Source organism: Megachile rotundata, chromosome 8 (assembly GCF_050947335.1).
Source record: "Megachile rotundata isolate GNS110a chromosome 8, iyMegRotu1, whole genome shotgun sequence".
NCBI classification, from domain to species: Eukaryota; Metazoa; Arthropoda; class Insecta; order Hymenoptera; family Megachilidae; genus Megachile; species Megachile rotundata.
Window position 1 is genome coordinate 7,379,425 of NC_134990.1, and position 16,861 is coordinate 7,396,285.

General features: G+C 32.8%; 1 protein-coding gene across 5 annotated transcripts in view; it reads right to left on the reverse strand.

Annotated features, from left to right (window-relative positions):
* Window positions 1-878: 878 nt before the first annotated feature.
* Window positions 879-16,861, reverse strand: part of LOC100876010 (furin-like protease 1) — a 394,431-nt gene continuing 378,448 nt past the window's right edge. For 4 of the 5 annotated variants that reach the window (XM_076534809.1, XM_076534808.1, XM_076534807.1 and 1 more), the window contains one exon: window positions 1,588-5,834. In XM_076534809.1, the coding sequence (XP_076390924.1) occupies window positions 5,395-5,834 (440 nt within the window). In that variant the 3' untranslated portion in view covers window positions 1,588-5,394. Of the gene's footprint in view, window positions 1,035-1,587; window positions 5,835-16,861 lie in introns of those variants that run through there. The other variant, XM_076534810.1, reaches the window with a different exon arrangement.

The window sequence follows — 16,861 nt, forward strand, 5'->3', positions numbered from 1 at the left end:
CTTTGATTTATTGTAAATTATTTTTTTTATTGATTCTTGGATTAATTCTTTAATTAGGAGTGAATTAATTCTTTAGTTAATGGTGAATTAATTCTTTAATTAAGGGTGAATCGATTTTTTAGTTAATTCTTTAGCTAATGGGGAATTAATTATTTAATTAATGGAGAATTAATTTCTTAATTAATTCTTGAATTAAGGGTGAATTAATTCTTTAATTAAGGGTGAATCGATTTTTTAATTAATTCTTTAGCTAATGGGGAATTAATTATTTAATTAATGGAGAATTAATTTCTTAATTAATTCTTGAATTAATTCTTGAATTAATTAAGAAATTAAGGGTTAATTAATTCTTTAGTTAATGGTGAATTAATTCTTTAATTAAAAGCAAATTACTTCTTTAGTTAATGGAGAATTAATTCTTTAATTAATGATAAATTAATTTTTTAATTAATGCCGAATAAATTCTTTAATTAATGATACATTAATTTTCTAATTATTGGAAAATTAATTATTTAATTACTCATAATTCTTGAATTAGTAGTGAATTAATTCTTCAATTAAAGGCGTACTAATTTTTCAATTAATCACACATCAATTTTATAATTAATTACAATCAACCTTGTAATTAACGATACATCAATTTTATAATTAATGACACAGTTTTTTAATCAATAATGTATTAATATTTTAATAATTATTGTGTGCGAGAAATTATTGTGGTGTAATTAATATGTCAAAACTCTAAATTCCATAAAATTAATCAGTATTATATTAGTAAATAATAATTTATATTGGAAAAAATATTTGAATAATTTAATGTGTTAAAGTGTAACAAATAATTGTCTGTTAGTTGTTAATTTGTTAATTTAATAAGCGTGTTTATATGTGCAAAAATATTTATTTAAAGTGAGTCATCTAAATACCTAATGCGTGTAAGTACATTCATTAATATCCTTATACCCTGATGTGTGTTTGTGTCGTGTTGCAGTTATGTAACCTCTGGCATAGTGGTTGATCCTTGACAGTAGATTAAGCTGTAAATAAAAATTTATGTTAGCTATACATATATCAATTTTATTAATTTTTATTAAATTCATGTTAAGGATTAAAATTATTAAATTCATATATAAGATTAAATTTATTAATATCATATTAAATATTGAATGTATCAAATTTACATTAAACAGTAAACATGTTAAATTTATATTAAATACTAAACAGATTACATTTATATTAAATATTAGACATATTAAATTTTTATTAAATATTAAACATATTAAATATTAGACATATTAAATTTTTATTAAATATTAAACATATTAAATATTAGACATATTAAATTTTTATTAAATATTAAACATATCAAATTCATATTAAATATTAGATATATTAAATTTATATTAAATATTAAAGGTACTAAATTTACATTAAACATTAAACATATTTTGTGTTAAATATAATGTATTAGTAAAATGTAGTATTAAATATTAAACATAATAAATCCACATTAAGTTTATCAAATTTACATTGAGTACAAGCGTACGATGGCCACTTAAAGGATAAAGGAACAATAAATAAATGAAAAAATTTAAAATACTGCAATTACGTTTAATTAGTAAAATTCTTATTCTGTAATATCCATCGCTATAATATCAACAAACAACATCATTGGAACAATGGAACATCATTCCATTCACGTCAGTGAAGACACAACATATCACGTTACAGAGGTAAATTTTTCATAACAGCACATAAATATTATTTACAGAATTATTCATAAACAAAAGCAAGGTAAATCTTACGTCTTATGTTACAATTGTTTGATTTTGACGAACATGGTGACAGGTTTATTTATTCATTTTATGTACACCTACACCTACGATTTACTCTAACCGAGTTGTGTAACTTTAAACGTCTTTGGTTATTAGATGTTGTTATGACTCGTCATGTATTTTTAATTTACATAAATAGTATCACATGGTAATTACACTGGTGTATCAATTACAATGTGCTCTTTGTGGGGTTAGGAACTCGGACAATGCAAATCGTGTTACAGTTATTGTAGATTAGTGTCATTTTGATTATCAAGAGCACAGGATAACGCGTTACGTTTTTTCTATATCGAACGTATTAGTACATGTTGCATATCAAATTGTCAATTTCAAAACGCAATATTATTTGATGAAATAAGTACCTTAAAATGGCACTTATGATACTTCAAATTAAAGCTTGAAGTATGTCGAAAATTTTCGTGTCTGCATTTCGACTATGTTCTAAATTCAAAATGGCGGACTACTGGTTTCAACAGACAATTATCAATTTTGAAATGTAGAAAGTTCAATAGAAAATCATGACAGAAAAGTATCATAAAATAACACTTATGGTACATGAAATTAAAGCTTGAAATCCGACAAAAATTTTCGTGTATGTGTTTCGACAAGGTTCTAAATTCAAAATGGCTGACAATTAATTTCAACAAATAATTATCAATTTTGACATATAAAATGTTCAATGGAAAATCATGACAGAAAAGTATCATAAAACAGCACTTATGATACATCAAATTAAAGGTAAAAGGCTGACGAAAATCGTAGTATAAATGTACCGTTGATATTACGAACACAAAATGGCCGCCTGCTGGTTAGAGTAAAAAGATGGCTATTTTTGAAGCATGGTTAGTCTAATAAAAATTGATGACATAAAAGTATCACCAAATACCACTTGTGATACATCAAATTAAAGGTAATAGTCTAAAGAAAATCATAGTATAAATATACTATTGATGTTCGGAACACAAAATGGCCGCCTGCTGGTTAGAGTAAAAAGATGGCTATTTTTGAAGCATGGTTAGTCTAATAAAAATTGATGACATAAAAGTATCACCAAATACCACTTGTGATACATCAAATTAAAGGTAATAGTCTAAAGAAAATCGTAGTATAAATATACTATTGATGTTCGGAACACAAAATGGCCGCCTGCTGGTTAGAGTAAAAAGATGGCTATTTTTGAAGCATGGTTAGTCTAATAAAAATTGATGACATAAAAGTATCACCAAATACCACTTGTGATACATCAAATTAAAGGTAATAGTCTAAGGAAAATCGTAGTATAAATATATTGATGTTCGGAACACAAAATGGCCGCCTGCTGGTTACAGTAAAAAGATGGCTATTTTTGAAGCATGGTTAGTCTAATAAAAATTGATGACATAAAAGTATCACGAAATACCACTTATGATACATCAATTTAAAGCTTGAAGTATCACAAAAAGGATTACACAAAGGCTTTATAATAATTTTTAGTCTATAGTACAAAATAATTGATCCATCGTGAAAAATGTTAAATTCTAACTTTCTTGTTGTACTGTTACGCTTCAATGAAGCATCCGCCATTTTGTTTTGAAAATATCGACAAAATATGAACGTAGATATATTCTTTAGAGCATAACCTTTAAATTGATGTGCCACAAGCACTATTCCACGACACTTTTCTGTCATCAAATGACATCCAATTTATCTACGTTTCAGAATAGACAATTTGATACACAACTAATTAATAATTGTTAATTAACCGTTCCAAATATATTAAGCGTATTTGATCCCAACACTCGATCAGGACAGTATTCAAGACTTGATTTCTTTAATAAATTACAATTTTCCATACGCAATCAGAATAATTCTACTAATTTGATTAAATGCTAATTTTATATTTAGTTTAATACTACCACATCTTTTTTATTAAATTATGTCAGGCATTATGTTTTTTTATCCCAAATTGTGTCGACTCTCGTTACAATTTCTTCACCGGGATGTACCTTACAAATTAATCAGAAAATGCAAACTGGAATGTGTCAGACGAAAGAACGGGTCTCCTTTACAGGATCATCATTGTTCAAAAATAATACTAATTATACTAACATTGTTAGCACGTCTATCAGTCCATAATCACCGTTTAAAAACAATATTATACTACTGTCATTGACATGTTCATCAGTTCGTTAGGTTAGGTACACAATTTTTGTCTTCAAGTTGTCACTTTTGTTTTTATTGGAAGTTTATACTTCACATTTTGTCAAATATTTTTTCATATACCTACCTGAATGTAGGTATAAATTATTGTCGCTCTTCGATAAGTCGGTAGTGGGATATTTTTGATTCGTGGTTGAAGAGTGAAAGAATAGGGGTTGAAGAGGGAAAGAATAGGGAGGATTATGAGGATAAAGGTGATTTTTGGGGGATGTTGGAAGGGTGGGGAATTTAGGGATTTCGGGGTGTTAGGAAGGTGGGGAATTTTGGGATTTGGGGATTTTCGGAAGGTGGGGAATTCTGGGATTTCAGAATATGGGAATTTCGGAATTTGGGGATTTGGAGATTTGGGGATTTGGGGATTTGGGGATTTGGAGATTTGGAGATTTCGGGATTTGGGGATACGAGAGTTTGGGGATTTGGGGATTTGAGAATTTAGGGATTTGGGGATTTGGGGATTTGGAGATTTGGGGATTTAGGGATATGAGAGTTTGGGGATTTGTGAGTTTGCGAATTTGTGGATTTCGAGATTTGGGGATTTAGGGATATGAGAGTTTGGGGATTTGTGAGTTTGGGAATTTGGGGATTTGGAGATTTGGCAATTTGGAAATTTGACAATTTGAGACTTTAAGAATTTGGAAACTTGGAAAATTTAAAAATTGGAAAAATGAGAAATTGGAAAATTGAAAAATTGAAAATTTTCAACATTTCAAAGTGGAAATGTGGAAAATTGAAAATATGGAAAATTAGAAAAATGGAAAATTAGAAATATGGGAAATTAGAAAAATAGAAAATTAGAAATATGGGAAATTAGAAAAATGGAAAATTAGAAATATGGGAAATTGGGAAAATGGAAAATTAGAAATATGGGAAATTGGAGATATGGGAAATTGGAAAACTGGGAAATTGGCGATATGGAAAATTAGAAAAATGGAAAATTGGATAATTGGAAATGTAGAAAATAGGAAGATTGAAAATCTGGAAAGATGAAAATATAATTGCAAATTCGGGAATGTGAAAATTCGAGAAGACAGAAATTTTCAAATTTCTCTCTCTCCAAAGTTCAGTCACTTGCTAATTCAGAAATTAAAACACCTTCAAAACTCAAAAATGTAGGAATTTGAAAATACGTCAACGTAAAAATCTATAAACTCAAAATTTAGAACAGTAAAAATTTGAAAATCCTAAAAAAAAACTTAAAATCCCAAATTCTTGAAATCTCAACAATCTGTTAAACAGCAAACACTGCGTCAAATTGCCCTATTTCTCAAACCTTCAACCTAATTTATTCAAAATTGTCCCAGCACCGACTCGTCTCTCCCAAATTCCCACCGCACAGCCGACATAAATCGTGTTCAACGCCTTTTCACTCGCTATCGGAGAGAGTCCCATTTTCTTGCAGCCTGTCGATATCCTTGCTCGCGTCTCCGTTCCCGGAGTAAGCGACCTTGCTGTATCGAAATTTCATGGAGCTCCTCTTTCGCAGATACCACTTGACTGCCTTATAAATCGCGAGAATCGCGAAACAAATCAGATTGATCACGAACAAAATGGTCATCCAGTAGAACCAGAGCGTGGACTGCATCATCCAAGAAAGTTCTGACAGGACACATTGCGATTCGTTCGCGATGAAATCGGCGTCTTCGTGGCAACTGGTGCACTCGGTGTTAGAAGGACCCGAACAGGTTTGGCAGGTATAGTGACAGCCGGAACAGACCGATTTTGTCTCGTCGGAAATTCCGTAAGTCCCTGGTGGACACTGGTACACGCAAACGTCGTTGTGATGGTACCAATTCAGCTTGCATTCTGAAAAATTACATAGAGTCGCTTTTGTTCACTGCCTTCAGCTGCGTGGGCATTTTTCGGTTTGTGTTGTGGTGTTGTACTGTTGTGCTGTTGTTTAGTGACACATGTGGATGACTTTTGGTTAAGTGACGGTTTTTGGAAACATCGTTGCGAAGAAATATTGTAGAGAGAATTTTTGACGTAAGACTTTAGATTTTTGTATTTGCAGATTTTCAGGGGAAAGTTTGAAATTTTGAAATTCTTCTAGGGAATTTTGGAATTTTGCTAGTTTTGAGTGGAGATTTTTTGAAACTTTGAAATTTATGTGTGGAGATTTTTTGAAATTTTTGAATATAGAAAATTTAAAATTTAGTGGAAATTTTGAAAATTTTGAAATTTTTGAATGAAGATAATTTAAAGTTCTTGAAAGGAGATTTTTTGAAATTCTTAAATATAGAAAATTTGAAATTTAGTAGAAATTTGGAAATTTTTGAACGAACATATTATGAAATTCTTGAATGGAGATTTTTTGAAATTTTTAAATATAGAAAATTTGAAATTTAGTGGAAATTTTGAAAATTTTGAAAATTTTGAAATTTTTTAATGGACATATTTTGAAATTTTTGTATAGAGCTTTCTTGATACTTTTAAATATAGAAAATTTAAAGTTTAGTAGAAATTTTGAAATTTTAAAATTAAATGTGGAAAGTAGTCAATTTTTTATTTTACAAATCCTCGAATATTTCATAATTATTAATTTTCTAAATTTGCAACTTTTCAAGATTGAGAATTTTCAAATTCATAAATTTTTAGGGTTTCAAGTTATTTTTAATTTTTGAAAATTTTAAATTGTCAGTTTTCTTAATTTGTTAATTTCTGAGGTTTCTGATACAAAAATTGTCAAATTTTTAATCACAGTATTTCTCGAAATGGTTAAACTTCCATGTTTCTGAAATTCCAAATTTTTAAATTCTCAAATTTTCTAAATTTTCAAATGTTCAGATTTTCAAATACCTAAATTTCCAAATTCCATGAATTATCAAATTTCAAAAAATTCTAAAATTCACTAAAATTTCATAAATCACTAATTCCAAAATTCCTAAATTCCCAAATTTCTCAATTTTTCAAATTTCATAAATTCCCAAACTTCCATAAATTCTCAAACTTCCGTAAATTATCAAAATTCCATAAATCTTAAAATTCCATAAATTCTCAAAATTCCACAAGTACCCAAATTCCTAAATTCCCTAAATTCCATAAATCCTCAAAATTCTACATATTCCCAAATTCTATAAATCTCAAAATTCTATAAACCCCCAAATTCCATAAATCCTCCAAATTATATAAATCCCCAAAATTCCATAAGTCTTCAAATTCCATAAATTATACAAATTTTACAAGTACCCAAATTTTCCTAGTTCCCAAATTCTCTAGCTTCAAATTCTCTAGTTCCAAATTTCCCTAGTTCCCAAATTCCCTAGTTCCAAAACTTCCTAGGTCCCAAAGCCTATAGTTCCAAAACTCCCTAGGTCCCAAATTCTCTAGTTCCAAAACTCCTTAGGTACCAAATTCTCTAGTTCCAAATTTTCCTAGTTCCCAAATTCCCTAGTTCCAAACTCCCCTAGTTCCCAAATTCCCTAATTCCCAAATTTCCTTAGTTCCCAAATTCCCTAGTTCCAATCTTCCCTAGTTCCCAAATTCCCTAGTTCCCAAATTTCCCTAGTTCCCAAATTTCCTAGTTGCAAAACTCTCTAGTTCCCAAATTTCCTAGTTCCAAAACTCCTTAGGCCCCAAATTCTCTAGTTCCAAATTTCCCTAGTTCCCAAATTCCCTAGTTCCAAAACTCTCTAGTTCCTAAATTCCCTAGTTCTAAAACTCTTTAGGTCCCAAATTCTCTAGTTCCCAAATCCCCTAGTTCCAAATTTCCCTAGTTCCCAAATTCCTTAATTCTCAAATTTCCTTAGTTTCCATATTCCCTAGTTCCAATCTTCCCTAGTTCCTAAATTCTCTAGTTCCCAAATTTCCCTAGTTCCAAAACTCCCTAGTTCCCAAATTTCCCTAGTTCCCAAATTTCCTAGTTGCAAAACTCTCTAGTTCCCAAATTTCCTAGTTCCAAAACTCCTTAGGCCCCAAATTCTCTAGTTCCAAATTTCCCTAGTTCCCAAATTCCCTAGTTCCAAAACTCTCTAGTTCCTAAATTCTCTAGTTCTAAAACTCTTTAGGTCCCAAATTCTCTAGTTCCAAATTTCCCTAGTTCCCAAATCCCCTAGTTCCAAATTCCCCTAGTTCCCAAATTCCCTAATTCCCAAATTTCCTTAGTTCCCAAATTCCCTAGTTCCAATCTTCCCTAGTTCCCAAATTCTCTAGTTCCCAAATTTCCCTAGTTCCCAGATTCCCTAGTTCCCAAATTCTCTAATTACCAAATTCTCTAGTTCCCAAATTTCATAAACCCCAAAATTCCACAAATCCCAAAATTCCAAAAGTCCCTAAAATTCCACAAATCCCAAAATTCCTAAATTCCATAAATCCCCGTATTCCTAAATCTCTATCTCCTCAAATGCCCAAATTCCTAAATTTGCCCAATCCAAAATAAACATCTAAAAATAAAAAATCTATTTCCGAAACTACCCTTATCAATCGATCACATCTATCTCATAATTACCTATACTCGTCAACTACAACTAAACTCCTATACACGATCGAACATAACAATCATCAAGAAATGATTCCGTAATTACAGGTTTCTTAGTCACTTAGCAAAGTTTCCGGATTATCTCGGAATGTAATTCGAATTTTCAAGTTATACGACGGTTCCGAACGAGTTCAGGAACAGTTCCCCGAGATAGGAGGTAGATACGTTTAGAGTGCCCTGATGAAGTTAATGCCAATGTTGGTAAACCAACGTTGAACGTGAAACAACCGAGAAACCGGAATTACTGTTATAATTAATAGCCATGGAAACCGGAAGCGGTTCTGATTCCTTGTAATGCAGTTTCTGAAATATCACCGCAACGATGTTTCACCGTTTAATTACGAGCGGGAAATGTTTCCACGATATGTCATCCATATGTGTCATCCGACACATAGTTTCACTGCTTCTGCTTTTTCCGCTGTGTGTCTTTGTGTTCGGTGTCCTGTAACGTTACATTGTAAGTTTCGGTTACATTATACAACATAACTGTCTAGGCATACAGTCCTCTTACGAACAAGTACATGTACGATAAAAAAGCGATATTCTACGGAATAAACGTATTATGAATAGATATATATTTCTAAATTAGACTTCCGTGTGGGAGATCGAATTTTGTCGGTTGATTTTGATTCGGTGGATACTCGATTTTTTAGTTGCATCTTTTAGTGTAGGGAGAGGAGCGTACGTTACTGCAGTGCTTTTTGGAAAATTTAATGAAGGAGTTAAAAATTAAATTTTAATCAAGAGTGCAGGTTTTCGAATTTTTGAATTTTTGAGTTTGCTATGGAAATTTCAAATTTTGGAATTTTTTGAGTGGGAAGTTTCTAATTTCCAAATTTTCACATTTGTAAATTTACCTAATTCTCAGAATGAAAAATTCTCAAGTTCCCCAGATGTTCGAATACCAGGAAATTTTTAATTTCCCAAAATTTCAAATCTTCAAAATTTGTGAACTCTCAAATTTGCAAATTGTCTGCAACTCTTAAATTCTCTAAATTTTTAACGTGTCTAACTTCTCAAGTTCCCCAAATTCCTCAAATGCGAAACTCTTAAATTACCCAAATTCACAAATTCCCTAAATTTCCCAAATTCTCAAAATTCTCAAATCTTAAAATTTCCAAATTCTGAATCTCCCAAATTCTCAAATTCTGAAATCCCTAACTTCCCAATTTTCCAAATCCCCAAATTTTCAATTTCTTAAATTCTCAAACTTGAAAATTTCCAAATTCTCAAATGTGATATAACAAACTTGAATATGTGATATTAACTAGAAAATTGTTAAATTAATAACGCGTTGCACCGAGTAATGCACGTTCCTCTCCCTATATCGCCGTTTCCCAAAGGAAGCCTACCGTGCACGCCAGTTACACACACATCGAACCAAATAAATATAATTAATTGTGTTACATTACAAAAATATATTAGGCAGCGTAGATCAAATTATAATATATCAACCTTGCTAGTCGTTATCTACTACAGTCATACAATACAAAATTCTACTTTGCCATGCTGAAGCATATACATTGTATTAATTACTACGCTATTTACTGGAGTTAAATACATACTAATAGATATACGTACATTATAAACATGTTCAATAATGAAAAGTTGAGCTACGACGCACTCGTGACGCACTCGCAGTTCAAATATTGTCAATTTTTCTCGTATTTTTGGCACGCGTGAATTTTCAATTTAGGCGTAATAATTTACGTACGGATGTCCCACGAGTTGGCGCGTGTGCTATGACGCACTCGTGACGCACTCGCAGTTCAAATATTGTCAATTTTTCTCGTATTTTGGTACGCGTGAATTTTCAATTTAGGCGTAATAATTTACGTACGGATGTCAACCCACGAGTTGGCGCGTGAGGACCCAAAGTAAAAGAAGCTCCATCCCCACCGTGAACATTTCCAGCGTTACATACAGGCGCATAAGAATAATAATGACAATAACAACTGCTGAACGCAATTCGCGCTATCTCGTTCACTCGAGAGACGTTTGCCGACTGTCATTGTTTTTCGCCTAATTACGTGACCGCGAGAGCCAATTGTTCCGCCGAAAATACGTGAGGCCATTTTTCTATTCTGGCCAATGGAAGCCGTGGCTCTTCAAGTCAGCCGCGCGCCAACTCGTGGGTTGACATCGGTACATCGTTAAGAACTACCCCGTGGTATATTATGCAGTTAATTGAACAAGCATAGAAGTGCATATAAAATATCATCACCATAGCCGTGTTATCCCAATAGCGAAAGAAAACGTTAATAGTACATAACTCCATAAACAATCATTGCAATTATTGTACAAATAAATATAATAAAGCGTTTCACGGTAGCAGAAAAAGAACGTATAAATTGAAGTAAAGTGACCTGAGACGATGTTAAATTAATATTTAACGACGTTCATTTAGACGATGTTAAATTATAATTTTTCATGATCACATTTATTAATTAATTATAATCAAATTAGTAGCTAATGGGAATATTAAATGACAGATATTAATTTTAATGTGACAAAGAACTGTCGCGAGAAAAATTTAATATACTTGCTTTTGTGGTGGTGTAACTAGGTGAGAATATTGTTAGTGGCAATAAATTAAGAGACTACAATTGCAATATACATATAGCAGTCGTAATTTGTGCAAAAAATTAATGGAGATTTTGTAATTAGAACTCGGAGAAATTATAACGTGTTAGGACTGCAATTTATGGAAATTACAACGCGTTACAAAATCACAGCGCTTCGAAATTACAATGTTTGAGAATTACAACGCGTCAGAGTTACAGCGCGTCAAATTTACAGCGCATTAGAATTACAGCGTGTCAAAATTACAACGCGTCGAAATTATAACCCGGGAGATTTGCTGCGCGTTAAAATCACAACGCATCAAAATTATAGCGCTTCGAAATTACAACGCATCAAAAATACAGCGCGTCAATGTTACAACGCATCGAAATTACAGCACGTCAAAGTTACAACGCATCGAAATTACAGCGCGTCAAAGTTACAACGCATTAGAATTACAACGCGTCAAAATTACAACGCGTGAGGACTACAACGCGCAGAAATTACAACTCGTAAAAATTACAACGCGTCAAATTTACAACGCATTAGAATTACAGCGCGTCAAAATCACTACGCGTGAAAATTACAACGCGCCAAAATTGTAACCCGTGAGATTTGCTACGCGTTAAAATTACAACGCATCAAAATCACAGCGTTCTAAAATTACAACACGTTAAAATTACAACGCATTAGAATTACAACGCGTCAAAATTACAACGCATCAAAATTACAGCGCGTCAAACTGACAACGCATTAGAATTACTACGCGTCAAAATTACAACGCGTGAGGACTACAACGCGCAGAAACTACAACTCGTAAAAATTACAACGCGTGAGGACTACGACGCGCAGAAACTACAACTCGTGAAAATTACAACGCGTGAGGACTACAACGCGCAGAAACTACAACTCGTAAAAATGACAACGCATTCAAATTACAGCGTGTCAAAAAAAAATTGCTGTATTTTTAAAAAACTAAAATTAAAAAAAATTGCTGTACGTGGCAATTACAACCCTTAGTTATACAACACGTGACAACATACCACGTTACAATCTAAACCTACCCCTCTCAAAGAACCCAAATTACACCACTCACAATTTACCTCTAAAAATTTCAAAATACAATACGTTACAAGCAACAATATACGAAACAAAATAAGCTATTAAAAAATATTGATTAACATCGTCCACAGGTCAAGATACACGAAAGCAACATCTCAGCGAAAGGATGCAAATAGGAACATTATAGAACGATAGAGAAGTAAGACTCACCGTGCTGGTGAAGCGATCAGGGATAGGTCTTTGTATAGTTTGATTTTTTGATTGTACGTGTGTGGTTGTGGATGTGGATGTGGTTGGTGATGGTGGTTGGTGATGGTAGTTGGCTGGTCTGAGAAAATCCGCACCGCAACTCGCCCACGAAGAGCCCAAGTACCTAAATACGTTTTCTGAACCTGCTATGGAGTAGAGGGATAAAGCGACACGTGACACTTTGCGACAAGTAATCTTTTTCTTCCTCTGTTTTCTTTCTCTTTGTATTTGTCGAACACTGTTCGAGTGTCCTCGATAAACGATCCTTTTCTCCTTCATCGATTAGGATCTCAAGGTTTACTCGATTTCATCTTTAAATACTCGATTTCATCTTTAGATACTTTTTAGAGGCACAAAATTCAAATTGGTGGAGGCTTGGGCTTTCTGCTAATATTTTTAAGTCGTATCTTCAATTTTTTTCTTAATTTCAATTTGACTTTTTAGGTTAATTCAATTAACGTTTTTTGTATAAGATGATAGAAGAGATATGTTCGAATAAATTTTTATTAATTGAGGATATTGAAAATTATCTTGTTAACACAATATGTGGATACATGTTATTATAACAAGTATTTTTGAACATTTTCTTTTTCTTCGATTAAAATCTTTTGACCGTATGTTTTTGCACGTGACAGCTAAAGACAGTAAATATTGTATTTGTTCTGTAAACAACAGACGTTTCAGTTATTGATAAATTTCTAATTCACGGAGGTAGAAGAAATGAAATCCTTGAAACAACACGAGAGAGGTATGACACGGAAAGCAGATATTTCATTGTCCACATTAGAGATAATCGAAGTTTTATCTACGAGACAGCGAGAGATTTATCTGGTACACGGGAGACTTGCGAAGTTTTTCTCGAGGAAAGCGGACAAACAATCGTGTAAAATCAAGAAAATTAAAGCTAATCAGGAAAGCGGGTTTGAGTGATTTAACTCGAAGCGTTATTTTCCGGGCGAGATCTGGAAAGAGTTAAACAATCGAGAGATTAAAGGACGCGAGATCCTGAAAGAGTAAATGTTTATCGAAGCTTATTATTTAAACTGCGTACATTAATTATTAATAAATAAGAAAGTAAAAATATTAATATGAGGCAACATTCAGACTTCGAAAACTTCAGTGCAGATTTAATAAGATGTTAATTTCTTATGTACAGATTATTATACAAGTGCTGTTACGGATAAATTAGATAACAGAAGATATAATATTGTGAATTATTTACATACCTCTGAACTCCTTACTGCATGCAACACGAGACATTTAGAGATAACAGTGCTCTTAGATAACTATATGGTGCAGTCGAAATTTCATGCAAAGTGCGACCGTAAACCTTGCAGTGTTTTGAAAGAAGCATTAAAGCTGGGGAGAAGAGTTGGCAATTTCATTTGCGAAGAAATGGGCGAGATTAGAGATCCTCGAAGTACGGGGTTTTGATTCGATTAAAGTGAAGTCATATTTTTCAGCGAAATTTTGGGGTATTTTGGAATTTTTTTATTTTGAGATGTAGGGACTTTTGGGACGTAAGGATTTTGGGATATAGGGATTTTGGGATATAGGGATTTTGGGATATAGGGATTTTGGGATATAGGGATTTTGGGATATAGGGATTTTGGGATATAGGGATTTTGGGATATAGGGATTTTGGGATATAGGGATTTTGGGATATAGGGATTTTGGGATATAGGGATTTTGGGATATAGGGATTTTGGGATATAGGGATTTTGGGATATAGGGATTTTGGGATATAGGGATTTTGGGATATAGGGATTTTGGGATATAGGGATTTTTGGATATAGGGATTTTGGGATATAGGGATTTTGGGATATAGGGATTTTGGGATATAGGGATTTTGGGATATAGGGATTTTGGGATATAGGGATTTTGGGATATAGGGATTTTGGGATATAGGGAAATAGGAATTTTGGGATTTTGGGATTTTGGGATTTTGGGATTTTGGGATTTTGGGATTTTGGGATTTTGGGATTTTGGAATTTTGGAATTTTGGGATTTTGGAATTTTGGGATTTTGGAATTTTGGAATTTTGGAATTTTGGAATTTTGGGATTTTGCGATTTTATCATTTTGGCATTTTGGGATATAGGGATTTTGGGATATAAGAATTTTGGAATATAGGGATTTTGGGACATGGGGATTTTGGGATATAGGGAATTTGGGACGTAAGAATTTTGGAACATAGAGATTTTAGGATATACGGATTTTGGAATTTTGGAATTTTGGGATTTTGGAATTTTGGGATTTTGGAATTTTGGGATTTTGGAATTTTGGAATTTTGGAATTTTGGGATTTTGCGATTTTATCATTTTGGCATTTTGGGATATAGGGATTTTGGGATATAAGAATTTTGGAATATAGGGATTTTGGGACATAGGGATTTTGGGACGTAAGAATTTTGGAACATAGAGATTTTAGGACATAAGGATTTCGGAATGTAGGAATTTTTGAAAGATAGGAATTTTGGGACGTAGAAATTTTGAAACGTAGGAATTTTGGGACGTAGGGATTTGGAAACGAAAGAATTTTGGAATGTAGAGATTTTTGGGTCGAAGGTACTTTTAAAAAAGTGGTTCACGAAATATGACAATTTCTAAAATCGAATCTTCACCCATCAAGTTTTGACAAACCTAACCTAATCACTACGTAAACTATTACAATTTCATAAACTAATTTTCAAAGTAAATTTCATCATAATTCAACAAATAACAAATACCATACAAGATAATATCACGCAACATACACGTGAGACGTTCCTACAGAAAATGGCAATATAACAAAAGCTCTCTTTTGCGACACTGTATTTAAAGATTATTACGCATACATTTTTCATTCAACTAGCAATAAAATTTTCTTTAAATAAATGTTCAATCGAATGAGAAAATTTTCCTTTATCTGTATCGCCATTTTTCGTAGGAAATCTCAATATAACTGTCAATATACTGGGTGTCTCATCCAAAACAATAAAAATGTATTTACAGTATGAGTGTTCAAGACATTTACGAATCTTGTCACATACAATATTAATCACATCATATACAAAATTATATAAAAAAGTGGTGTTCGTAATAAATTAATTATAATGCAATGTAGGAGTTAATAATTTGAAGTTTACTTAGAATTTCTTTGCTGTACACAAAATAAAAATTCTCATTAATGCACTGAAAAGTGGTTATAAATAAAAAATGCACTTGCATTTTTCTTGTGCACCAGTGCATGCATGGACTTAATTAAAAATACGTACCGATGTCAACTTACGAGTTGAGCTACGACGCACTCGTGACGCACTCGCAGTTCAAATATTGTAAATTTTTCTCGTATTTTTGGTACGCGTGAATTTTCAATTTAGACGTAATAATTTACGTACGTATGTCCCACGAGTTGGCGCGTGAGCTATGACGCACTCGTGACGCACTCGCAGTTCAAATATTGTCAATTTTTCTCGTATTTTTGGTACGCGCGAATTTTCAATTTAGGCGTAATAATTTACGTACGGATGTCAACCCACGAGTTGGCGCGTGAGGACCCAAAGTAAAAGAAGCTCTATCCCCACCGTGAACACTTCCAGCGTTACATACAGGCGCATAAGAATAATAATGACAATAACAACTGCTGAATGCAACTCGCGCTATCTCGCTCACTCGAGAGACGTTTGTCGACTGTCATTTTCGCATAATTACGTGACCGCGAGAGCCAATTTTTCCGCCGAAAATACGTGAGGCCATTTTTCTATTCTGACCAATGGAAGCCGTGGCTCTTCACGTCAGCCGAGCGCCAACTCATGGGTTGATATCGGTACCACACCGTTTAATTACACCTCATTCTGCTTCATTTCTAATTACCAAAGTAGCTTAGTTAAATGAAACACCCAGTATATTTGAGATCCGGTTAATAGAACAATTACGTAATATAATTCGACGGGGCAATCCGCTAAATATTTTCATTATTCAAATGCAGGTATTACAGAGCTGTTCCGCGAGTTCAGGCGAAAGTTCACTAAATTATTCATGAAGTGCAAGCAGAAAACTTTCGGTACACTGTGAAGTTAAATTAAAATCTATTTCTACTTTAACTTTTAACAGTTCCTCTTCAGCCTCGATTTTTATCTATTATACACTGTCCTTTTGTATCTCGATCTCTTTAGATTACACCGTTATCATCGAATTTATCTCTGCTGCCCGTTCATTTCCTACCTCTGCGCGATATATTAACATTGCTCGAAAGCTCGATTATTAATAACTTATGTCAAAGCGTTTGTTCTCGAATGTATTCACTGCGATGCTCTTTTCTGGAAATATTCCACGCAAAAATCTGCAGAATTAAATTTCCCCGAATATTCGCGTTTCAATCGTTCCCATGTAGCAACCTTTTCAGCGCAATTAACTTGATTCAATTGATGCTTGTAAATCAAACATTCCGTACGTTCTTCCATTTTGTTCTCTTGCGAAGAGGAAAAGGATCTCTCTGTAGCT